The 25915-nt window shown below is 46.1% G+C and overlaps 1 protein-coding gene across 1 annotated transcript in view; it reads left to right on the top strand.

Moving 5' to 3' along the window:
- The window catches only part of LOC144474357 (receptor-type guanylate cyclase Gyc76C), a 92672-nt gene that overhangs the window by 37482 nt on the left and 29275 nt on the right, over positions 1-25915 (top strand). Inside the window, exons 3-4 of the mRNA XM_078189119.1 lie at positions 1056-1482; positions 12725-12922. Of these exons, the coding sequence (XP_078045245.1) occupies positions 1099-1482; positions 12725-12922 (582 nt within the window). The 5' untranslated portion in view covers positions 1056-1098. The remainder of the gene's footprint in view (positions 1-1055; positions 1483-12724; positions 12923-25915) is intronic.

Below are 25915 nucleotides of genomic sequence, written 5' to 3'. Positions count from 1 at the left end.
ATCGTGATCGATGGGAAAATTGTGATCGATGGGAAAATCGTGGTCGATGGGAAAATCGTGATCGATGGGAAAATCGTGGTCGACGCGAAAATTGTGATCGATGGGAAAATTTGGATGATTGGGGAAACCTGAATCGACGCGAAAATCTGGATCAATAGGAAGAATCATAAGCGTTGCTCGCGAGTAGACGAGAGCGGCGTTTCTATCGTTTTAGGGGGTATATATCGGTTATTATTAGCCGCGCCGCAGATGGCACATGCGATGACTCAGCCGGCGTAAGTGCCGGCCGATGATAAGTGCGTTCAGCCGGGAAAGATAGCGTCGAAACGGCACTTCTGAGTCGAGCACTTGTATCTCGGCGATGGCTCTCCAGAATCGGCAAAAATGCGGAAAGATAAGGCACTAAAAACACGAGCGCCTGCCCACCCCCCCCCCCCCTCTCTCTCTCTCTCTCTCTCTATGTATCAAGTGCGACCGTGTGTTGTTGGCACACGAGCTACGAATGAAAGCGTACCGGACTGTATTGACTCTGTAATCGAGCTCTCACGGTGGGTGAGTACTTGAGCATTCGCTAGGGTGAAACGTGTTCTGCGTCGCTCCGACCCCGATCTATGAAAGAACGCTATAATAAATCAGCGCCGAAATATCGAAGCCTTGGGGTACATTCTGAGGTGTGTCGTGGTTAACGAGTCGATTTTCTAAAATGGGTGGGAGGTGTTAAGTTTATAGAAGAAGTGATCAATGCAATTAATTTTCCTTAAAATTCGTTCTTGTATTTATTTCAGAATCTACTTAATAAAATCCAAAGCATTAGCTGCGAGTTCCTATATTTCTCAGTGTTAACGCCATTGTCTTTTTCGCGTCCGAAAAATCCTCCCTTCTGACGTTAGTTATTATCTATTATTAGTTATTATCTTCTATTAATTTTCATTAAATCTCAATTATTATCACCTTCTACTAATTCTCACTGAATTCTTATTGAATCATTATTATCTGAATTATTATTGTCATCTGAAGATTCGTGGAGTATTAAGGGGGTGGTTTTTGGTTTTCAGGTGAACGGGAGGGAGGCGGTGCTGACCGGTGGCGGCGGCGGCCATGCGCCCCGGCCCGCCAGTACAGCCGAGCCGCCGCAGGCCTCCCCGTCGCCAGGAACCCGATCAGGAACGCAACCGACGGCACCGGCAGCAAGACCAACAACAACAACAGCAACCGGTGCACACGCGGCCGCACGGCAGCAGATCGCGGGCCCTGCTGGTGTTGCTGCTGCTGGCCAGCAGCCCTCTGGTCCTGGGCCTGGCCGAACCAGGGTCACCCGGGGCCGGACAGCAGGCGCTCTCAAGGGAGACCCACCCGAAGACTGGCGCCCAGCTAAGGAAGCACCAGAACCTCACCATTGGATACCTCACCGCGATCAAGGGCGGTCTAAAGGACCGCCAAGGTCTCGCCATATCCGGCGCCTTCTCCATGGCCCTTGACGAGGTGAGTGTTCAATTGTCCTTTAATCACTTTTGGGAATCTCGAGGTAAAATATAGGGTAAATTAGACTGCGTGCTTCGGGCCAATTTCTCTTCTTTGATGACACTCCTAAAATTTTAAATAAAATAAGGCTTATTTTGGGCATCGAGCCCCATATTATTAATATTAAAAATTCTATAATATTGCGTCTTAATATCCAAAATAAGTCGCATATTTCTCAAAATTTTAAGAAGCTACCAAAAGGGTGAAATCGGTGGACAAATTACAGGGTTGAAATTTTGTACAGTTAATAAGTCTTCCTTAGTCAGCTATATCAAACGGTATAATAGTCACTGAAAAATTTACAAGAACAGTTTTGATCAACTTAATCGACTAGGGCCGCGTGTAGGAGTCAGTCAGCATTCTCTCTCTCTGTATCGCACACGGAAAGGGTTAAATTACCTCCCACCTGTTGCCGACCGTTTGCAATTCGAGCATACACAATGTTCCCCGCAGACGTAAATAAGCGTGTATCACCGATAACGCGAACCGAGAAAATGAAATGGTAGAGAGCCAGAGAGAGAGAAGAGAGAGAAAAAAGTAATAAGAGTATGAGAGAGAGAGAGAGAAGAGGGGAGGGAGAGGCGCTGTATGGTAGGAGACACGGTGCAGCAAATATTCGGTCCCGCGACAGGGATACTTGCGTATACACGTCGGTCCCGGCTAAAAGAGCAACACAGGGAAGACGGAGGAAATCGGTTTGGTCCGAGGAGCACTGGCCCCGTAGAGGATGAGGAGAGGGCTCCTAATTGCGGTAGCCGGTCCCCGGTTCCCACGGCGTATCCCCGGCTTACCGAAAAGTAACGCCGGTAATATCGCGCGCGCGCGCGCGCGCGGGGGACCCCTGTCTCGGGTTTTTTCCTCCGGGCGGTCACCCGGGCCGCGCGGCGTTCCACGCTCTGGAAGGCTCGATAATTCATTCGAGGATCGCGGGCTAACGCGGGCGCGGAGCGGGCCCCGAGCGGGGGCCCGGCCGGGGACCGTGAGATCGTTTTCGCTGGCGCGGCGGCAACCGAAGCGAGGAGGGCCCGTTCGGCGCGCGGCGCGGCGCGGCGCGGCGAGAGAGAGAGGCCCTCCTCTCTTCGGGCCCCCTCCCGAATAACAGGAAGAAAAAGAGAAAGGTGCGCTCTCGCGCTGCAAGCGGGAGCTCTGTGCAACGTGCAGAGTGACCCGGCATCTCTCCACGGAGATGCCGATTCCGTGCGAGGGTTTAAAAATACAAGACCGGCATTATTCGCCGGTCCGCCCACGCGTCCGCCGACGAAACTCCGCTCTCGCAACCGTGAGAAGAATTCGCTCGCGATCGAGAAACCTTCCCCATCCCCCTCCGCCTCCTCGGGCCCTCCCTCGCTGCCACCGCCGCGCCGGCCCTACAACCTCGTCCTCTCCTTCTCTTTTCTTTTCTCTTTGCTCCTCTCCTCCGCTCTCCTCTTCTCTTCCCTTCTCTCCTCTTCTCTTCTCTCCTCTTCTCTTCTCTTCTCTTCTCTCTTCTCTGCTCTCTCCTCTGCTCTCTCCTCCGTTTTCCTCTGCTTCGCTGCACGCCTTCTCCTTCTCCTCCCTCCGCGTTTCTTCTCCCTTTTCCTCCCGAAGCCAGCCTCCGCGCTCCTTTGCAACCTGCAACCGTAAGCCGCGTGTACAGGGAGGAAAGAGGTCCCGTCGAGCGGTCCCGGGGCCCCAGTGAAACCTCTGGGAATCGTCGAAATAACCGGGCCCCCGATCGTATCGCGCCCCGCGTATCCGGTTCTACTTGGAAATAACAAGTTACGTCAAAGATGGATTGCGGTTACGCCGATAATTATTCGGGGTTGCCGGTATCTCTGCCGGCCGATCGGGTGTGCCCGCCGTGGACCCAGCCGAAACCTCCCCTGGGACCTCTCGTTCACCTTTTTGCCTTGTTTCTCCCCCCCGCAAAATCGATCTGGTTCCATAACCGCCCCGAGCGAAGATTTCGCGCTGAATGGCTGGGGGATGGGGGGTGGACAGATATCGATAGTTATTGGTGTCTTTTGAGGTTAGATGGTCGATTTAGGCGGAGATGATTTAAATGTGATTTAAAAGGGGTTTGTTCTGCTTTGAACGGACCAAACAATTTCGACTCGCTCATTCCTTTAAATAAAAACCAGTGGTTGCTGTCGTCAACTTGCAAAGTCTATCGCAGTTATTTTTATCATTGTCGCATTTTATTACCATCTTTATTACATCGTATTTTATTATCGTATCTTTATTGTACCGCGGGAGTAATGCGTTTTAAAACTAGTATACTTTTCAAACTTATTTGGTATCACTAAATTTTTATGCTTCTGAGAGTTTATATTGTAGACTATATATTTCATATTGTACTTCTAAAAATAAAAAATTAGTTTATATAGGAAGCTACCGACAGAACAATTTCAATAATTTTTTTAATTTATCGGAGGCAATATAGAGCCAATCCTCCAGCTCTAGCAAGCAAGGTATATAGCGATCTTTTGCTCCGTGTGAACGGCGAGAGCTCGGACCGAGGGGTTGAAGTCGGACGCGAGTCGAATCGGTCGCTGACCGTTCGATATCTTGATGAAACATTTTTTCAGCGACGTTTCAGCGAATCAAAGGATGCAGGAAACGGGCTGCTTGGATACGCCACGCGGGAGTAAGCATCGCGATTGCTATGTTGGCTTCCCCGTATCGCTCCCCTCTCCCTCTCATTTTCTCTTTATTTCTCTCCCTCGCTCTGTATCTCCTTTTCTCTCTATTTCTGTTTGCCTCTCTCTCTTTTTCTCTGTATTTCTCTCAGTCTCTCTCTCCATTTCTTGGTACATATTTCACTCTGTCTTTCAATTTCTCTCTCTCTCTCTCTCTCTCTCTCTCTCTCTCTTGCTCTGTCTTTCCTTTTCTCTCTATTTCTATTTGTCTCTCTCCATTTCTCTGTATTTCTCTCTGCCTCTCAATTTCTCTCTCTGTCTCTCTCTCTTCTCGCGATAAAGCCGCCGGTTCACTAGCGCGAACCGCGAGACGTCGCGACTCTACGCAGAAACCGTATTTTTACATCGAACGGAAACCGAACGTGCTCGCGGGGGCCCCGGCTATTTTCGCTTGTTCCGCGCCGCGGCGACACTTTTATATTTCGTTGCCCCCGTGCCGCAGTGGCGGCGGCGGCAGTGGCGTGGCCGACTTATAACGAGCAAATAATGCGGCCTGTATTTTTAGCGCGCCGGTGAAAGTTTTTCCATGATCGGGAAGCCTCGGGGAACCGGCCGCGCTCGCGCTGTCTAATGTGTGCTCGGCTCTCGAGCGCTCTCTCTCCTCTCCTCTCTCTCACTCTCTCTCTCTCTCTCTCTCTCTCTCTCTTGAGAATCTCGTTGCGTGCCACCGGTTACGCGTTTTTCAATATTTGAATAGCGTCACGCTCCAGCTAATTAGGGGAATCACTGGCTACCGATCTGCCTACGGCGGTTATTACGTTACCCGGGACGTTTGTTGCGTCAATCGCCGATCTAGATGGCGAGGTAGCCTCGCGGAAAAATCGCGCCGATTTTCTGCAGAAAAGTCGTGGACAAGGTTGAAAATGGGAAAAAATATATTTATTGGGTAGTGGATTGTGTTTTAGTAGAGGGAAAGAAGGTTTTTATTGAGTGTCGTGTCAAATATTATTACTCTGAGACGGCTATAGTGAGACCATAATTGACGTTATTATAGACGCAGTATAATAGGACAAATATGGCGACAGAAGTCGAAGACAATAATTAAGAGTTTCAAGGTAATATTAATACTTGAACGCTGGGTGAGATTTTAACGAAAATATAACTGAGAGTGACTGAGATTATTCAGATCCCCAAAAAATCGAATTAATGATTTAAAAATCGCGTCAATGCTTCAAAAATCGCTTCGATCCTTCAATAATCGGGTCGATCCATAAAAATCGCGTCGTTCCTCGAAAAATCAAATCCCTCAATAATCGCGGTCTCCTTCAACCACGAATCCCCAACAAAACGACTCGCGCGTCACCGCGAGCCAGCCTCGTCCGCGCGACATTACTTTCAACGCTGATATTCGGAGCATCCCCGCAGAATCCTCTAATTGCCTGGAACATTAACACGGCATTCCGGTCGTTCCTTGCGCTCGGCACCGCTTTCCCGCGGACGGTCTCGCGCCGGGCCGGACCCCGGAGCGGCCTGGCCGCTGCCCAGAAACAAATTAGCCTCTCGCATACCACGGCCGTACGACGGTAGAAACAGAGTTCCATTAATTTCCATCGGGCGATTTTTTCGAAACGGTATCAACTCTCATGCATGCCGCGGCTCTCCCGCGGGTTTGTCCACGGTATACGCGCCGGGTACACACGTGGGGATCGGCGGCGGCGACCGGGGCCCTAATGCGTACCTGTCCGGCGGGGCCTCTCGATTCAATACCGTCGCGCAGGTGCGCGCACACCTCGTCGCCGCGGACATATTTGCGAGCGAGCGAGCTCCGGAAAAATTCGACTGGAATTCGCTATGACGCACTCCCACGACGCGAAACGGCAAACCCCCCGCGGGCGATATTCGACGATTGCTAGAAAAATGACGGCGTTGATCTACGGCAATTAGCCGCGGTCGACGCGTTGGACGATTGTTGATAGATAAAATGTCGAGATATAAATATCGGAAATAAAAATAATATCTAGCTATTGTAATAACCATGAAACAAAAAACCAACTATTATAACAACCACAAAACAAAAATATCTATCTCACAACCATAAAATTAAAATCTATCTAACAACCATAAAACAAAAATCCACCTCGATACCCTAAAACAAAAATCAATCTTTCAACCCTAAAACAGCAATCTCTCACTCAGCCCTCCTTACTGAAAGACAATAATCGCCTCGATTACCAGAAAAAAAATCGTACAAGGCTCGATTACTCGGCCGATCGTCAGGATAATTCCGCGGCAGCCGGTGATCCTTGATCGTCTCGGCGGATCGCGACCGATTTCTCGACGAATCGCGGCGGCCGTCGCGACGGCCTGATCGTCGCCGAAGGTTGCCGTTCGGTAGCGCACACAACAGCAGGCCTTCTCCGCACGACCGGACGCCCTTCAATTACTCGAAAATAAGCTGATCGGCGAAACCTTGCTAGTGGCAACAGAACCGCCCAAGTAGTCGACGCCGTGTGCTGTAACGTGCTTAGCCTCGCCGGTGGGGCGACAGCTCTCTGGAGAAATCAGCTCTTTGTACGTCCTGTATTTTTCAAACGGGATCGGATGAATGGGACAACCGAGGGAGAGGAAGAAAGAACGAAGGAGAGATAGAGAAAGAAAAAGAGAGCAGAGAAAGAAAGATAGAGAGATAGAGATAGAAAAAGAGAGAAATATAGAAAAATAAAAAGAGAAATAGACTGAGAATTAAATAGAGAAATAGATGCAGAAATAAAGAGGGAAATAGACAGAGAATTAAAGAGAGAAATAAATAGAGAAATAGGCAGTGAAATAGACAGAGAAATAAAGAAAGAAATAAAGAGAGAAATAGGCAGTGAAATAGACAGAGAAATAAAGAAAGAAATAAAGAGAGAAATATAGAATTAAAAAGGGAAAGAAATAGACAGAGAAATAAAAAGGGAAATAGCCAGAAAATTAAATAGAGAAATAAGGAGAGAAATAGACAGAAAAAGAAAGAGAAAGAAAGACAGAGAGCGCCAGAGAAAAAGAGAGAGAGAGAGAGAGGGGGCTCTCGCCGAGTTTCCAGGTTTCGTCGGCACGGAACAATGCCGGTGTCCTCGGCGCAATTGAACATGCAAAATGCAACAGCCCCGGCAACCGTGTTTGCATCGGGGAACGGCCATTTACATAACTATTTCGGATACGTCGCCGGCGCAAGCCGGTCGGAAATCGCACGGTCCCCCGAGCACGCCGCTTCGATTTCTGGGTCAAAGGATCGGGCGGACGGATCGGCGCGTAGGCAGAATCGGCCGCCTCCGGGGGCCGCCATTGATACGTATTTCGGCTCGTAAAGAACGGGGAGCCGCAATTACCATACGGTCGTTCGGCCGTTTTTTTTTTCTCTCGCCGCGGCCTGGCGAAACGCCCGGCAAACGCGGTTTTACCGCGGACATTAAGCGCGGTCCCGCCGGCGGCCGGCGTATGCAACAATGTAATAAAAATCGCCGGCAATGGCTGCCCGTTCGCTGCATCTATCCGCGGATCCCGGCCGACTTCATGACGGAAACCGGCGATCGTTTTCCGCGGGAAAAAGGAGCGCGACGGTGCTAGAGGTGCCTAGGAGAATCGTTAACACTTTACCGAAACTAAATAACTAATCGATACAATTTTCTTGCGAAATTGAAGATGAAAGTCCAGACGGTAAAACAACATAACTGAATTATTTTCAACACGTTGATAAAACGAAAGAATGCGCTAAGACCATCTATTAACAAAATCCGCAATCACTTAACCCTTTGCACTCGGAGCCTTTTATCTGTAAATTTGAAATCATTTTTCTGGTTCGTGGTATTTCCATTCTATTTAACAAAATCAATTTTTATGCATACAAAATTTATTCTTGAGACTCCTACCAACAGTTTCGCTACTTGACAATTTTTTCAATCTAAACCTTATTGTTGCAAATATTATTTTGAAATGAAATAGAATAATTTTTGTGGTGTCTTAGAGTCACCACTCGACTGCAAAGGGTTAATTGCCAACCCAATATAATACTATAATAATTCGTTAATAAAGTCAATAATTCGTCAATAAAGTGTTAAAACGAACGATGACAACGGTGACGGGTCCCAGGTGTATTTACAGGTAACCGTTGGCTGAGATTGTTTTATCGGCGCGAGATCGTTCCACAAATCGTACGAAATGAATGGTAACGTCGCGACCCGGGGACGAGAGAAGAGACGAGCGCGCGCGCGCGCGCGCGGTTTAATTGCCGAGCCCTCAGAATCTTAATGAGGATTCCTCCTCGTTTGCTAATGCCCCGTTCGCATTCTGAGCAGCCTGTCCAATTTTTCGATAGACAATCAGCCCGTGTTTCTTCCGTGGAATTGCTCGTCCTCTGAATTCTTCAATTAGGGAAAGCTTGGCGAATAAGAAATTGAACGCTGCCCGATGAAACTGTGTGGCTGCAGCGGCGCGCACATACGTGCCGGCTTCGTAACGATGACGGGGCTGAATTTATTCGTAGGCTCGACGCTTTTGATTACATTGTATGGTTCGATTAAAGAGGGCCGCTTCTCTGCGAAGTCTTTGTAATTTCCGCGGATGAGATGATACGATGTTGTTTTTATTGGTAAACTGTTAATACTTTACTGGCCGGTTGGAAAAGATAACTATATCGTCAAAGTAAAAGTCGAAGAGGCGATGGTATAAAAATGCAACAGTTCACACTGCGCCATTTAATAATAATATATTATTGTATATATTACTATTATATTATTAGTAATAGCCTCGATTTCTATCGACTTGCAAGTTCTCCTTTATCAAACGAGATAAAATATAAAATCAATTATCTCCTCTAAAATCAAAGTCCTTTATCAAAGATTCAAAATATCAAAATCTTTGATCAAAGGTACGAAAAATCGAAGTCCTTTATCAATGATCTGAAAGATTAAAGTCCTCCATTAAAAATCCTAACAATCATAGCCCTCTATCAAGAATCTGAAAAATCGATGTCCTCTTTCAAAAATCCAAAAAATCAGTCTCCTATCAAAAATTTGAAAAATCAAGTCCTCTATTAAAAATCCCGAAAATCAAAGTCTCCTTTCAAAATTTCTAACAATCAAAGGCCTCTGTCAAAAATCTGAAAAATCAAAATCTCCTGTCAAAAATCCTAACAATCAAAGTCCTCTATTAAAAATTAGAAAAATCTGAAAAATCAGAGTCCTTTATCAAAAATCCTAACAATCAAAGTCCTCTATTAAAAATCTGAAAAATCAGAGTCCTTTATCAAAGATCCTGAGAATCAAAGTCCTCTATCCAAAATCCGAAAAATCAAAGTCCTCTATCAAAAATCCGAACAATCAAAGTACATACTTCGTCAAAGATCCATGCGTGCCAATCTACAACCACCTGCGCTCGGTGGAATCTCTGCAAACCGAGGGGACGCGTTACGGAACCATTCATTAAAGCTGTCCCGGGTCGTCGACAGAGCCGAAAGAGACTCGGCCAAGTTAGTTCGGCTTCGCCGGCAGACGTGTGTTATTATTCGCATTCCGCGGCGAGGCGAATTCGGCGGTCGAAGTAGGAAGAGCATCGGCCGCATCGGCGGCAGGTGTGCAGGGATCAGGAATGCGAGCCATCCAACGGGAAGCGCAATGATTTTTTATAGCGTTCTCTCCCCCCGAAACCGCGTTAACGGTCCCAAGCGGGAGAGGGCAACAGAAATCGGGCCCCGCCGGCTCTCAAACATTGCGAAATTTCGCGAGCGCGCGCGCGCTCGTTTCGCAGGCCGATTTTTCCCGATATCCTCCGCGCGACGGCTCGCAGATCTCTCGCGGCGAGCGAGTTGCGTAAGCCGTGGAGAGAACCGCCCCCTTCGCCCCCCTCCGGGTAATTGATTACATCTCGCGTGTGTAATTCATTCCGGGAACAATGCGGCGGGGCATAATTAAGCCATCGGCAGGGGGAGGAGGAGGAGGAGGGGAGGGAGGAGGAGGAGGGCGGTGTTTTCCGTCGCTCGCGGCCGATCCGATCTAGAAATCGCGGGAAAACTGATACATTCCGCGGGACGTAACCGGCCGAGAGAGGCTCTATTTGTGGAAACCGGCGCACGGGCGGTGGATTTGTAACAGGCGGAGGCCGAGGGAACGCGCCGCGATCTCGCTCTAATTGCCTTCCAGCCGTGAGGTGTTCCTCGAACAGGAAACGTCGAGAGGCGACGAGGATCGTCGCTATCCTCGATCAATGATTCAGTGATCATGGGACGATCGGATACAAATGCATGGTTTGTTTGCTTCATGGTGTCGAAATGTTCGCGCTTTGACGGCCGCTGTCGCGCGCGCGTGATTTCGAGGAAATTGGGGAGATCGATGCGCATTGTTCCTTTGTATGAATGACGTAGTGATGGGTTGGTAGCAAAATTTTCATCCTATTTCTTTTATTGGCGAAGTTCCTTGCAACAGTATTATTAACGAAATTGATCATTTTTCTTTTTTTTAATAAAGTATGTCGTGATTATATTACTGAGAAAATTGATTTCAATCATTTTATTAGCGAAGTGTATCGTGATTATATCATCAACGAAATTGGTCCTTTTTATTTCATCAGTAAAATAGATCGATTATTATGCGCACTCTAATCGTGCAAAATAATTTTTAAACTAATACATTACAATGTCTTAACTTTATATCTAGCTTCGCAAGAATTATGAACATTAAAAGAAGATAAAACATGTAACTTTGCTTCATAGTTTTCATTCGACAAAGCACTTTAATTTCGCGAAACGTTCTCAGATTATAGATGTGGCTATTAAACTATTAACTGCATAAAATACTAAATCAAACTCGAAGTATAACTATCAATTATTCTTACTAAAATACAAACACAATACACTCTTCGTTAACACTAATACCATACACGAACAACAACCTCTTCTTCACTGTAACAATTCGTCGCAGTTTCGTCGACGGTTACACTTTCCGAATTGCCGGGCAAGTAAATTGTCGAAGTTGCGCTACTCTCTAGGGCACACCGATAAAGAGGGGAGGAGGGGTGGGGGAGACGAAGGGTTGAGAGCATTGTTCCTTGGAATTCGGATTTGCATAATAACCGAGCGCGGCGGTGTCCTCGCGCGCGCGCGCGCGCGCGAGTCGTATATAAACGGGTGAGAGAGTCGTAGAAACGGTCCTCTCGTGTGTAGCCGGGCGAGAGAAGCCAGGACGGGTTAACATTATGAATTGAACTTTAATCGCGGCGTTCCTCTCGGCGAGCCGTGTGGATCGCGTGCGCATCGGAGGTGGCGAATATAAATGCCGCTAAAAGTCACCGCGAACCAAACGCGAATTTATCGTGCCACCGCGAAAACGTACGCCGACGATCCCTTCATTGACAATATCTTTTAGATCGTCAGAGTTGGAATAGAATTCGAGAACCTCTGGAGAAAAGGTGTGAATAGTACGAGGCTTGAATGTATCAGTTTTCTCGCCAATAAATTCCGATCCTCCGTTTAATACAGTCCGCACATATGACAATTCGTCGCTATCACTGACGACGCCGTGACGCCCCAACCTTCGTCACCTATGAGCGCGCGCGCGCGGTTCCCGGGGGGCGCGTTTAAAAGCGTCCGTCATCGTTAGGAGAGCCGTTGAATATTCATAATTTGCAGTCACGTTAACGCAATTAGTTTAACCATTGAACCGGGGGCGAGCCGAGAAATAATCGCAGGGAGAAGACAAGCGCGCGTGAAGTCCTGCGACCAAGCGCGCGAGGACGCGCAGTGTCCTGTCCTTCTAATCAAGGATGACGAAAGACGCGACTCGCGTAACGCGTTGGGCAACCGTCGAGAGAGAATCGCCGGCGAATTCGGCCTCCCCGCAGTAACGCAGACTTCGATTCGACGATGGAAAGTTCCGAGAGCCTTTTTTTGTTGCCGATCGGGGAGACTTAATTAAATCGCTGAACTAAGGATAATCGGCGGCTACCTTTTTGCAAGAACATTCCCGCCGCTTTCTATAAATATTCTTTGACATTTCGGGATAGATAAATCCGTTTTTTTTTTTTTAGGTACATTTCGTCGACCTTTGTTCATTGAAATTTTTATCCTGTTGATCGAAGCTGTACTCCTTCGATCTGGAAACGAGTAACTGTTTAATTCTTTTTGATTCTGAGCTAGTTAATTTTTAAAGAAGTTAGGTGTTTAGAAGTATAAGAAAATATAGAATGGACCTTGCTTTTTATAGCTAGGTAATTTATTCAATTATTTTATGTTAAAGAGCGCAAATTTAATTTTTGCAATGTGGAAACTGCGAAGCATGACTCAAAAATTTCAAAACTTGGCTAAAAAATTGCAAAACCTGGCTCAAAAATTACGACTCCTACCTCAAAAATTGCGCTTAACCTCTTTTACTACAATAACGACTCAAACTCGTGATAAAATAATCTGCTAAAAATAAAGATAAATTCTTCTCTTATCGAAGTCTATAAATCAAAAGTACAAAAAAGACAATAAAAGAAATAAAAATCGTCTGTGGTCCAATTATTAAAAATAAGAAATAGTTTGTACTAATCTTGTCGACGATTTTCTGTTGCAGATAAACAGCGATCCGAACATACTACCGAACGTAAGGCTGGTGATGCGATGGAACGACACGAGGGGAGAGACCGTGGAGGCTACCAAGGCAATGATCGATATGATCTGCGACGGGGTTGCTGCCTTCTTTGGACCAGAAGGCTCGTGCTACGTCGAAGCCATAGTCGCGCAGTCCCGCAACATACCCATGATTAGTTATGTAAGTACTTTGAACGTTACTCGAGAGTGGAGAACGCTTGCGCTGCGAATCGACGCGCGCGAAACTGGATTGCGGATCCGCTTGTCGGGTTACACCGCGTCCTCCGTCTTTTAGGCTTTCGCGGTTAGGGTTATACAGTTAGGCTTTCGCGGTTAGGCTTTTACTAAGTTATAGCTTGTTTTTACTGGATGATAGTTTACTTTTACTGAGAGATAAATATTAAATAGATAAATTCCAAATATTGAACAGATCGTTCATCCTCGGTACGTCCTTTAACCCTTTCACGGCGAAGAGTGATCGTCGGAGATGTTCATTCTTGTTGGATTTAATCGCGAAAGAAAATTAATCATGTTAGGATGAGAGGAACTAATTAGATTGGAATTGTTGCAGTTGTAGTATTTATATGAGTGATAGAATTGTATTTTTGTATTATTATTCAAATTGTATTATTTCTGTGATCTATAGAATTGTATTATTTTTATTATTAATAGGATCATATTATTTTTATGATTAATGGAATTATATTATTTGTGTGATTAATACACGATTATATTATTAACACAATTATCACAGTCATCGCAATGGAAATTGAAATAAAAATTAAAACCACCCATATGAACTATTACGCGTCATGAATTATTACAACATATTATTCAGGATCTCGAAAGACAGTTAACATAACCAATCACTTCATCGCCATCTTTAATTTTCAATTTCGCATTTTTAATCGAAAAATAAAACGAGCGCTCTCCCGCCACTTAGCACTTTTCTAGAGAAACTAAAACAATCGAAAAATCGCTGCTTGCCGCTTCTGAAAGTTAAAACAACAAAGCCACGTGGCACTAAAACGACGAAGAACCCTATCGAGTTTATACATAGTCGTATCGACCTCTCGCGGTTCCGTCGGTCGCTGAAAATCGCGAACCTGTTTCGCGCGGCGTGTTGTTCTCTCTCTCTGGCCGGTCGCTGCAGGGCTTCGGGTACCGCGTGAGAACCGCAGCGGGGTTGTAGGGTGACGAAGGCCGGTTCCGTTGAGGTTGTCGAAGGTGGAGGAGGAGGTGGGCCCTCGGCCGAGGTGGAGCTGGTTGACGAACACACGCGGGGGAGGCGGATGTGTGCCGACAAATTGAACACCCGCGGCGTGACAATATAATTACGGGGCTGGGGTTGTGTGTTCGGTGGTTCGACCCCCGTCTGCATGTATATATATGTGTATCTCGGAACTTTCGAACGCGGCGCGACGTCAGGAACACGCGATTCACCACCGCCGCGCTTCGGGGCTTCGAGAGATTAGCATATCGTCTTCCCGAGCGGACCCTCCGCGCGCTCTCTTTGTCTACCGGGCGTAGGGCCCGGGGACCCGTCGATCCACGGTTCTAATTCAATTTCGAAAAGACCGCGATTTCGAGCGAAACCACCTGCTTGGGTGCTGAATTTTTAGATTTATTGCTTTGCGGGTGGCTTCGAAGCTTACAAAATTGTGGCAGTATTCTTTTTTTTTGTTATAGTTATTAGAGGATTTTTGATTTTAGTAATTTGTTAGAACGGGGGCTGTGTTTATTGATTATGATTATTTATATTGAGCGGTGATCATAAGGGAAGTAAAAGGGACTGAAAATAGAGGTTAAAAGAAACTGAAAATAGAGACTAAAAGAGACTGAAAATGGAGGCTAAAGATTATTTAAACTTTATTTAAACAGCTTCTTGCTTTTATTATAATTTGGGCTTGAATTCAGCACTTTGTTCAATCGTCTTCCGTCAAAGACTCCGTATAATTTTCACAATTTTCTAATAAAAAAATTGAGAATTTTTGAAATATAAATCTTCTCCGCTAAGCGTACATTTCCACAAAAATTTCCATGTCAGCCGTATCGCAGTAATCTCATCCCTAAATTTGAAAAACCGTGGTTGAACGGAGTCAGTTAAGGTCGCGGCGTTCTCTAGCCCTAGGTTAGGCTCCCGCTATCTCGGCTGCGACCGTGAATTATCGCGGGCTCGGCGTATCTCCGAAGCCGTAGATTATCCTAGGTCCGAAGCTCTCTTCGTGACGCACTCGTCTAAGCAGGATCTAGAAACGTGTTCGCTGCGGCGCGAACCGAATCGAACCGGTTCCGCTCGAACAAAGTGGACGACGCCGCTTATTCGGCTCCGGATCCGCGTTCGAACACGCATTCCTAATTCGAACTGTCTCTATTAAAGCGACGACCGCGGAGAGACGGACCGTCGTCGTCGTCGTCGTCGTCGTCGTCGGCTTAAATCACCTTGGGGCCCGAGCTATTCTGGGCACCGTCCGAGCTAAGATTAGCCCGCTGCTTCCAATTAGGATACCGCACGGCCTATGACAAACGGCCGCGATAACATCCATGGACTGGTCCCTTTTGTAGAATTCGTCTGGCCCGTCGCGCTGAACCACCGTTTCGAGCCTGTCGGGAGAACGTGTTGCCACCTCGCGTATCGCGCGCCGTGATTCATAGTTACCGTCGTCCATTCAGCTTCTCTAAATGGTACGTCGTGATGATTATGGCAGTGGACAAAATTTTTAAATTAAGGTCTTTTTATGCTTTATTGTAATGTAATCGTAAAGGAAGAATAAAGTAAAGTAAGTGATCTGCTATCTCAAGCATTTGAAAATCGCCTAGAAAGTTGAATCACTGTCCGCCATTGCAACTCTGCGATTTTCATAAAGTCGTTTATCAAATTCTCTGGGAACCGATTTTGCCGAGATTTCCTGCGCGATAAAGGCTCGTGAAAACGCCGATTACCATCGATCGCGAACGATCTCTCGAAAAAGCGGCTCGAGTGCTCCGTGACGTCACCTGAGAGCGTACAATGACGTTATCGCGGCGATATTTTTAGCGCCAGGGTCAGACGGAAACTTTGGGATCGAAGGTTATTTATGGAAGAAATTATCGGGAAGTGGGCCGGTCGAGAAACGAGTATACAACGTGTAGAGTCCGACTATTTTTAACCCGATCGCGGGGACCACGCTTGTGTCCAGGCCGGCGTTCCTCGAGGAAAAAAAAGAGACCGATCCGAAAGCGATAGAGCAATTAACCCTTTGCACTCGATCCCATTTTAAGCGTAGATCAAAAATTCCTGTTTCGACCAGATGTGGTATAGGATAATATATATTATACTTGGTATAATTTACGCGTGTGAAATTAAGTCTTGTGACTCGTGGAACTGTTACTCTTTTAACAAAACGGTCTTAACCCTTTGCGATCGAGTGGCACGTTTCTAAATAATGTTTATCAATTTTACTTATATTAAAAAAAATTGTCAACTGTTGCGCGAGTCGCAGAATTCATAACCTATAAAATGCACCAGATTATATCAAATGTTAACGCCACAAGTCTCGAATAATATTTTATATTTCCAGTTAAAATGGCTCCGACTACAAAGGTTTAATAATGTCAATATTATTTTGTTAATTATATAACAATTTTCATTGGCGCTTCAGAGGCGCCACTCGAGTGCAAAGGGTTAAATCGAATCGCGGCCGATCGGTCGAAAGTTACTCCTTCTGAGCCGCGCACATGTTGGGATGAGGATATTGTTGGATATCTCGCGTGACTCGAGCGCAGGGTTTTCGTGAAAGTGTCCACACGGCGTTAACGGTTCCTCGCGGAAAAGCCGAGTTCCGCGCCGGTCGTTCATCGCTCGTTGGAAAGTTTCGCTGGCCGCGGATAAACGCGTTCCTGCTAGCAGATGAAACATCCGTTCGACTAGATTTACTTAAACAGTTAAACACCGATGACAAGAGGACAGAATTTTATTCCGGCTTAAAAGAACGGAATAATATTTATATTTAATAAGATATTAATAGAAATCTCTATGACAGGAACTTCGACGTCTAGGACCATCCCCTGCCGACTAGAGTGGTCGAGGGGAAAAAAAGGGGCGCGCCGGGTATCTTTCCGAGCACTATATCACCCCAAAACGGCACGCAAATCGCCGACTTCGGCCGACTTCCCTTGTTAGCGCGGCCGGTTCCCGATCGCTCCGCTCCGAAAGGAATTAACGGGCAGAAGGCGGAGGAAAGAAAATGAAGCAGAAAAAGAGTGGGACAGAGAGAAACGAAGAGAGAGAGAGACATAGAGGGAGAAACTAAGAAAGAGAGAATGAGAGACATAAAGAGAGAGAGAGAGAGAGAGGGACGAGGGAAAAAAGAGAACGTTTCCTCGATGGAAGTCGTAAGGTCGCACGGTCTCTCGAGGACTCTCGATTCCCCGGCGCGGCGGTTCGAATATGAGAAAGTGGTACGCGGACGTAAAAAGGCCTCCAGACTAATTTATGTTAATTGGAGGTCGTAAGAGAATGAAACGGACACGCGAGAACGCGAATCGTTTCGCCGTGCAGCGCCGAGAAGGGATAAAAGCCACAGCCGGAGAGGCCTCTCGGCGCGCGATCGAAAACGTAAATCGGCGCGGGGTGCCCTTCTCCGGCCCCCGCGAGGGACGAGTCTCCCGGCCCCGCAGAAGGAGAGGGTCGCTTCTTACTTTCACCTAGTTTCACTCGTTAGCGGTCGCCGAGAGAGAGAGAGAGAGAGAGAGAGACCGTCTCTCTCGCCTTTAGCGGGCACGCGTCGTTGAATTTCGTCGAGGCGAGCGCTTTTTCTCGGCGGACCGCGCGCGCGCGACCGGATGTCTGCTGCGCTCTGCCGTCGGTGTTCCCGCTTCCGTCCGATTATTTTCTGCTTACGGACGGCACGCTCTCTCGCCTTTAATCGACGATTTTCTACGGAGTTAGAAGAGATCTGCCGCGGATAATTAAAGAGGCGATTTCGTAACGCCGTGGACTTCGACCCTTGACTGGTCAACCCTTACAGTGCCTGACGACGACACGCACTTGTAGGCTACACTCAGAGAAATATAATTTTGATCTAATTATAGTTTCATTCCTTGACTTACGATGTTTTTCGAATTTTTTAATTAAGTCAGTAAGTGATAATAAAATTATAACTGCGTAAGGATATATTAGGGTGTCCCATAGTGTGCGCGAGTAAGGAGGCTTCCTGAGAGATGGAAGAAGGTAGAAGAAGGCCATATATAGTGAAGTATAGCATGGGAGGGGATATATAGCAATGGAGGGAATATATAGCGGAGTATAGAAAGGGAGGGAATATATAGCGGAGTATATAGCAACGGAGGGAATATATAGCGAAGTATATAACTAACGGAAGGAATATATAGCGAAGTATATAGCAAATAGAGGGAATATATAGCGGAGCATATAGCAAATAGAGGGAATATATAGCGGAGCATATAGCAAATAGAGGGAATATATAGCGGAGCAGATAGCAAATAGAGGGAATATATAGCGGAGCAGATAGCAAATAGAGGGAATATACAGCGAAGTATACAGGAAACTGAAAGAATATATAGCGGAGTATAGCAACGCGTGGTTTCTTTGGCAACGTGCTCGTAAAAGAGGCCCGAGAGTGATCGGTATCCAGGCGGATTTCGCACGATCCGCCGCGGAATCGCAGAGGTGGAATGGCCGTCGAACGGGTCACACCGTACAAAGTAACGGATGCCTAACGGGGAAAATGCAAATCACGGGCGAACCACTCGGGTTCGCGGAGATTCGAAGCGGTGGACACGCGCGCTGGCCGGAACGCGTGGACCACCCTGTATGTACAGGCCGCGGCCACCGGTGCCCATTTAGGTACACATGCCTGTAGGTGGACGCCGGAGAGTTGCCCACCTATGCGAAGCTCTCCGGTAACGAGCGCGCACGAGGCACCGGTGGGAACTTTCGATAAGTGCTCGGCGTCGCTGCTCTCCTCTCCGAGCTCGCGATTCTCTTTCTTTCTCTTTTTCTCTGTATTTCTCTTTCTCTTTTTTTCTCTAGCTCTATTTCTCTTTCTCTTTTTCTCTCTATCTCTATTTCTCTCTTTCTTTTTCTATCTCTCTCTAGCTGTCTCGCTCTCTCTCTCTCTCTCTCTATATCTATCTCTCTTTCTCTCTATCTACCTATCTCTGTCTTTTTCTCTCTATCTACCTATCTCTGTCTTTTTCCTTCTATCTACTTATCTCTCTCCCTCTCTCTCTCTCTCTCTTCCTCTCTATCTATCTCTATCTATCTTTCTCTATTTCTCTACCTGTCTTGCTCTATCTGTCTCTATTCATCTATTTCTCTCTCTCTCTCTCTCTCTGTCTCACTTTCGTCTCCTCGTTCTGTTTCTCTCTCGCGCGCGCCACGCACACGCACTCTCGCGCCGATCACTGCATCCCAGTGGTTGGTGCAACCACCTGTTGATTGCGCCGCCGCTGCACCGGCCGATGACGTCCCCGCGGATCGGAAAACTATTGAACTGCGCGCCTGGAATCGCATCGCGCCGGTGCCGACAAGTAAATAGGACCTCGGTAGAGAAGACGCGGCTTTGGTTTTTGGGACCGGTTAACCCTTTGCGGTCGACAGATTTTGGACTCGAGAGTATCAACAGCTGGAAGCAGATCTAGGGTCTCGAGAGAATTTAAAGTCAATAGATGGTCGCTATGGGTCGGTACAGTGGCTAATAGTTAATTTAAACATTTGTTGAAAATGGTCATAGGGTATAGGAGGTGATAGTGTTTTGGCATTGTTGCGATTTTCGAAGATTTTTGGTGGAGGGACAGCGATTTTTATGAGGATTTTAAAATGTCCCCGCTGCGGGGACGTCGACTTCTAGGTTGATTTAAAAAGGTCCCTGCTACGGAAACACCGACCGCAAAGGGTTAACACTTGCTATAGTCTTGTAAAACGGTCTCGCAAAGTTATATTGCAAAACGGTCTCGCAAATCAGTCTTGCAAATCGAACTTGTAGAATGGTCTTGCAAAGCGATCTTACAAAGCATCGACTGCCATTTTATGATCGAACGTATTTATAGACAATTTATTACATAATTGTACTTAGCGACGGGAGCCAAGAAACTCGAGCCACACGTGCTTGCCAGGAGCGTGCACTAATGAATCAATCTTTAGACTCTGACGATGCATCGCGTCGCCAGCGTTCCCGTGACAATTAGACAGAGCCGATTTTTGTGCAAAATAAAAATCGTCTAAGAATTATCGTCAAAATAAGAATTCGCTGGAAATATAATTAACTTTATTTGTCAAATCATGTTCCAATATTAGTACTACTGTTACAATATTATTATATTAATATTAATATACAATATTATAATATTAATATATGCATATTCTTATTATTATTAATATATATTATAATTACTATTAGACAATAACATTAAAATATTAGTTCTACTATTGTTAGTGCTATTACTAGTACTATTATTATAGTACTATTACTACTACTACTACTACTACTACTACTATTTATTATTATTATTACTACTATTACTATTGCAACATTTCTGCAACAGAATTTCATTAAAATCGTTGATTGGCACCTGAATGCGTTCCCCTGTCAAAACAGATTGAAAGTGGGGGAGGTCCACGCGCACTGACACAAAAGAAACACAATGCTTCGTTTCGTCAGCATTCCCAAAGTCTATCCAGTTGCTACAATGACTGTTCTAGGCCCGCGGTTGTTAGTAACGAGCAATGGTAGAGGCGAGGCGAGCTCGCGCGAGTCTTGTTCGCCTCAGAATCCGCGGCAAGATTGCTCGCAATTTCGCGTGCGATATTCCAAGGGGTCCGCGTTAACGGCTCCACGTCGAATTACCCTTCGAGACCTTACATAACTCGATTTGAACAACCGTTCGCCGGCGGAGCGAAGCGGAGCCGCGAACGAAACCGGAGAACGTTGCACAGTGGCGAATTCCGCAGAAAGCTGACGGAAAACGGAGCTTCTTCCGATGCGAACGCGATTATTTTCTTTTTCTTTTTTTGCAAAACGATATCGTATTCCGCGAGTGGAATTCCTCGGTTTCCGTAAAGTGGCGGAGGTTGATATTGGCAAATTGTTGCTGCGAATGGCGACGGTGTCTGATCGCTGAGAATTAATGAGTACACGAGATCGATTATAAAATTGTAGCGACTACAAAACTAGCGACAGAAGGGTTTGACGAGACTATTTTTGTTGCTCTAAGAAGGAAGACATTTTTATCTCAATTGTGTTTCGTACAATTAATTTATTACGATTAAAAAATCATCGATTGAAAATTGCATCGTGGACGCGCTAGATTCCGCGACGCCCGCCTATTGTTTAATTAGCCAGTACTTGTAAAGACCGGGGACGGTTCATAATTAACATAAGAAATCAAGTTTAAACAACAAATGTCGTCTATTAATTTCGCATCAAAAAAAGGGAAGAAACTTATGGGACACCCTAATACATACATTGTAATCGCGGAACGGCGGTCTCCGACGAAAGGGCATCGATCTCCGTAGTTCGCGACGTCCTCCGTTCTCTTTGCCGATTGGGATCGCGGATGACGCGAGGCAGAGCGAGGCAAAGCGAGGCAGAGCGAGGCAAAGTGATGCGAGACGAGGCAAGGCGAATCAAAGCGAGACAAAGCGAGGCAAGGCGAGGCAAAGCGAGGCAAGTCGAAGCAAAGTGACGCGAGACGATAGAAACAGCGAGTAAACAGCATCAATTACCGATATATAAATTCCAGCGGTTTCGCTTGTCCGAAGTAAGCAGATGAGTCGCGTGTGTGAACAGAAAGAGAGAGAGAGAGATAGACTCGCTCGTTAAATCCGTGTCTACGAATGAAAACGGATTAAATCGGTGACGATTCCGCAACTAGAAACCCGAGTAACCGGAGCCGGGGATCGGCTTCTCCGCGAAAGGAGCAATATTATTCCATCGATGGCGCATTTGCATGAAAACTGCTGATTCCCCTGACCTTCGCGGTCTATTTATAGCCGGAGCCTGTTGATGCCCCACGCACCTGGAACACGGACGCTTACCTGGGTCCCCGGGCTGTTGGTGTCAGTCCGTCGTTGTCCTGACACCGGCGCGCGTATTCCCCTTTACCTTATCGCGCGCGAGCGCGACACCACCGGCACGGGAATTAACGCGTTATCCGGCGGACTACTCGCGGCGCAATTCATCGATCAGTTTTCCCATGGCCTTGGTCGGCGGAATTCGTCATTGTTTTCGACTAATCGCGGCACGACCTCCCGCGCGCGATGCTTCCAGGTAACGAAGCTTTTCGAGCGGAAATCGAATTCGACGATTTTGTTGTTCGCGGCATCGATTTCAAATAGGACCTTGTCACAGAATCGCGATTTCTGTGCCCCGAGCAATTTCCATAGCTGCGAATGCATAATTTCGCGAATGCAACGAAAGTTGTGCATGCGTGGCAACAGATTTGGTTATGTCGTTTATTTTTCATAGAAACGAAGGCTTTCATAGGCGACCTTGATTTATTTTTATATAGAATAAAAATGCTGGTTCGAAGGGTTGGTAAAGTCTTGTCGGTGAAGGGTGGAAAACTGAGAAAGATTATTATATTCAGTTATATAGTTCTTAGTTATATTATTTATAATTAGAGTCGATTTAATGGTAACTTCATTATTCAGTCATTTTTACAATATTTAACCTCTTAGGCGCGGATTTTGCGCGATTGAAATTTTTCGGGCGCTAAATAAATATGTATAATGATAAAAGAAAAGCGTGCGAACAACGTAAAAATTAGCCTTTGCAAAGAATGTATGAATGAAATTAAATTGAGTAAAATACAGTTTAGTAAAGCGCGAATCGTTCGCGAAAGCCGCTATAATGGGGCGTCCTGCCTCAGAGGTTAAGAAGCAATGCCAAATTTTTGGAAATATGACTCGCAACTTGTTCGATTTATTTAGATAAAATTCGAAGCGTTTCTTTGTAGCAATTTCGCTCGAAAAGCAACGCGGCACCGTTCTTCCTCCGCGAGAGAAATGGCGCGGTGTTCCAGAATCCTCCGCGATCCTCTCGAGTCCTCCGCGCGTGGGCGTGCGCCTCAGCGCCTCGATACTTTCATCTTGAGCAATAACAGCGTAATAATAGCGCTTCTGAGGTAGCTATCCGGCTGGGTAATAGCGGACGGTACACTTGTTTGGCGACGCGTATGCATTATTTATACGCGTGTACGCGCCGGCGTCGGTAAAAAGTTTATTTTGACGATCGGCGTCGGTAGAAAATTTATTCCGACGATCGGCTTCGGTAAAAAATTTATTCCGACGATCGGCGTCGGTGTCGTCTTCGTTCGATGCCGGTTCGCGGTCTATTAGGGCCCGTTCACACGGCCCGGTTCGACGTCGGGCCGCGTTTCTACGCGCTGCTACGCTGGAACCGACACCGCCGCGGCAACGATCATTCCGCGCGCTGCCATTTCCTCGTCTCCTCGACACCGACCCACATTATATCTCTGTTTCGAGTGACGTTGCGTGATTTCCACGATGAAGTAATCGGCCGGCCGGCTATCTTTAGCGCTGCGCGGCGAACAAACGACCGTCGGCCGCATGCCGCACGATTTACAGCCGGCTGGATCCGATTCTTTTAGGAAATCCATGGTTCTCTGATAACGGTGACGGTGCTAAAGCACGACGCACCTGCTGACACGGCTTTCAAGCCTCCATCTTGAAGATGTTTTAAGGATTTGCGCGATATATGTGGGATTAAAATTATTTTATCGCTTCGCAGTTTATCGGGACGAGATTATTGTTAGACTGAGGATTTTATGCATTTGTGATATAATTTGAGCAAGAGAAATGTTAAATAATAATGAGGGAAAGATCGAGGAATGTCCCAACGTTCTGTCTAATTTATTATGTAATTTTTTAAATATTAAATACCTTCCGCCATAAATGAAATTAACGAAATAGCTAAAATAAATCTCATTTAATACTGACGTTATTAAAATATAAAAACGCTTAAAAACTCGAGTTTAAAAGTTTAAGTTATATTTACTAAAACATGGCGATCCTACTAAGGTATATTTGTGTCATAAAAAGTTTAATACAGTTTAATGCGTTGTTGGATAATAATTTCTGAAAACTGTTGAGCCAAAGCGATTTTTCTAATATTCTACTGTTGGACGCATCTCTAATAGGTCTTATCTAAGAACTGCATAATAGGAGCCTGAGAAGAGGCAGCGGATATTCTTAGATGCTGCTAGAAGTTGATGAATAGACATTATTGGTTCCCGGTTAAAATTGCTATTGCCATTCACGATTGAAAATAACACCGCTGCTCTCTGCTTTCCTTTCTGCTGATGTTGTAACTTCGTCGTGGATATCTTGTGATCGATGGAGCATTATTCCTGAACCCAGTTACCCGTTTTCATAATATCTTTAATAAATTACCAGATGCGCGTCCCCTTTTCAATTTTATAATTACAAATGTTCGCAAAACTTCTCTTAATTTTTCTGAAATATTAACAAACTCCATTGCACAGTCTTTATAGCTTAGATATACGCAATCCTTTCAGTTGACAGTAATGGGACTGAAATAATTACCATTAAGTACCAAGCATTATTCGCAGCAGAATAATTAAATAGTCTCGTACAAAAATAGACAGAATAAAATAACAATTTTATATTTAGGAATAAGACGCACGAAATTTTCGTATTCTGAATAGAAAGAAATTAAATAAAAGAATAACTTCATATTTATCGACCAAGACATTGAATTCTTATATTTATTTATTTTTTAACAGTAACATAGCACGCCTTATTCAATAAATATAAAATTTATAAAAAAAGCCGGTAACAGGTGTAGCAACTGTTCACCGTACAGTAACCAACCCTACCACCCCTTTTGCACGCCTAACTCTTGATCCAGAACGTGTCAAAGGACCATTTCGTCCTAGATCGCCGTCGCGATCACGCTAGCGCCCCCGACGATCGCGTTTCCCCCCCTTTCGTCCCCCCGGCTTCTGTGTTCCATTCGCGGGGGCCGGCTATCATCGTTCTCTCCAGGAATTACGGTGATTTTCTCGCCGCGGCTCGCGAAATCGTTGCACGCAGGTTGCGCGCTCGCGCGCGAGATCCACGATACACCGCGAAATATGCTATCTTTAGCCGCGCGGAGAACCCGCGCGCGGACGATCGAGCGCGGAGCGTGCAGCGTGAGAATACCGGTTTTCTCGGTTTGAAACGATACGATTTGTTTGCCGCGTTATCGCCGGGTTAAATATATCGCGATAGCGTGAGGAATTTACGAGCGGCCGGACGCGCCATTGGCCGAAGCCCCGGCCGACCGATCCGTGCAACGCGCGCCGTAATATTACGTAAAATTAACCTGGCCGCATGCGCCCGAGCGCGTTAAAATCTCTCCTTTTTCTGCCGCTTACCCTCCGCCCCCCCCCCCTTTCTCTTGCGATTTCTTTCTTTCTCTTGCTCTATCTTCTGCCTTCTTTCTCTCATCATTCTTTCTTGCTTTTTATTTCTTTCACCGTTTCTTTCTCTCTTCTTCTCTTTCTTCCCCTCTTTTTATTTTTCTGACTTTTTCTCTATTTTTCTGTCTCTTGCTCTCGCTTTCTTTTTCTATTTATTTCTCTCTTTTCTTCTCTCTCTTCCTCTCGCTTCCCTTCTCTGCTTTTCCTCTATTTTTCTCTCACTTGCTCTTTCTTTCTGCCTTTCTCTCTCTCTCTCTCTCTCTCTCTCTCTCTCTCTCTCTCTCTCTGTGGTCGCAGTCGGCTTTTATTTTTCTTTGTGTATATCGGGGAACGTACACGCGCGTCGATTAGCGCCTCGGTTGCGCAACACTAACACCAATGACATAATGCCAGGGACTCATCGATAATCGTAATCTATCGCCCGGTCAACCGAGCTCCGTTGGGTATCGTTTCGGAGCACGAGAACTATACGTGTCCTCCTCCTCCTCCTCCTCCTCTTCCTACTCTTTTTCGTCTTCGGTTCGCTCGCCTATCGCCGGATTTTATTGAATTCTTCGAGCGTCGAGACACAATGGAGCCTCCTACTTGCGATGCCTAATTTATTTATTTCTAAAAGAGTGCGATGGAAGACCAATACCGTGAACGTCGTATATGTATAGTTCGTAGCAATTGTATATTTAATGTTCAGCACTGAAATTCTTTTCAAAAACTTTTATATCGGAAG

This window comes from Augochlora pura, chromosome 8 (genome assembly GCF_028453695.1).
Source record: "Augochlora pura isolate Apur16 chromosome 8, APUR_v2.2.1, whole genome shotgun sequence".
NCBI lineage: Eukaryota > Metazoa > Arthropoda > Insecta > Hymenoptera > Halictidae > Augochlora > Augochlora pura.
Note: the sequence above shows the minus strand (reverse complement) of the source record. Positions and strands in the feature narration are given on the sequence as shown.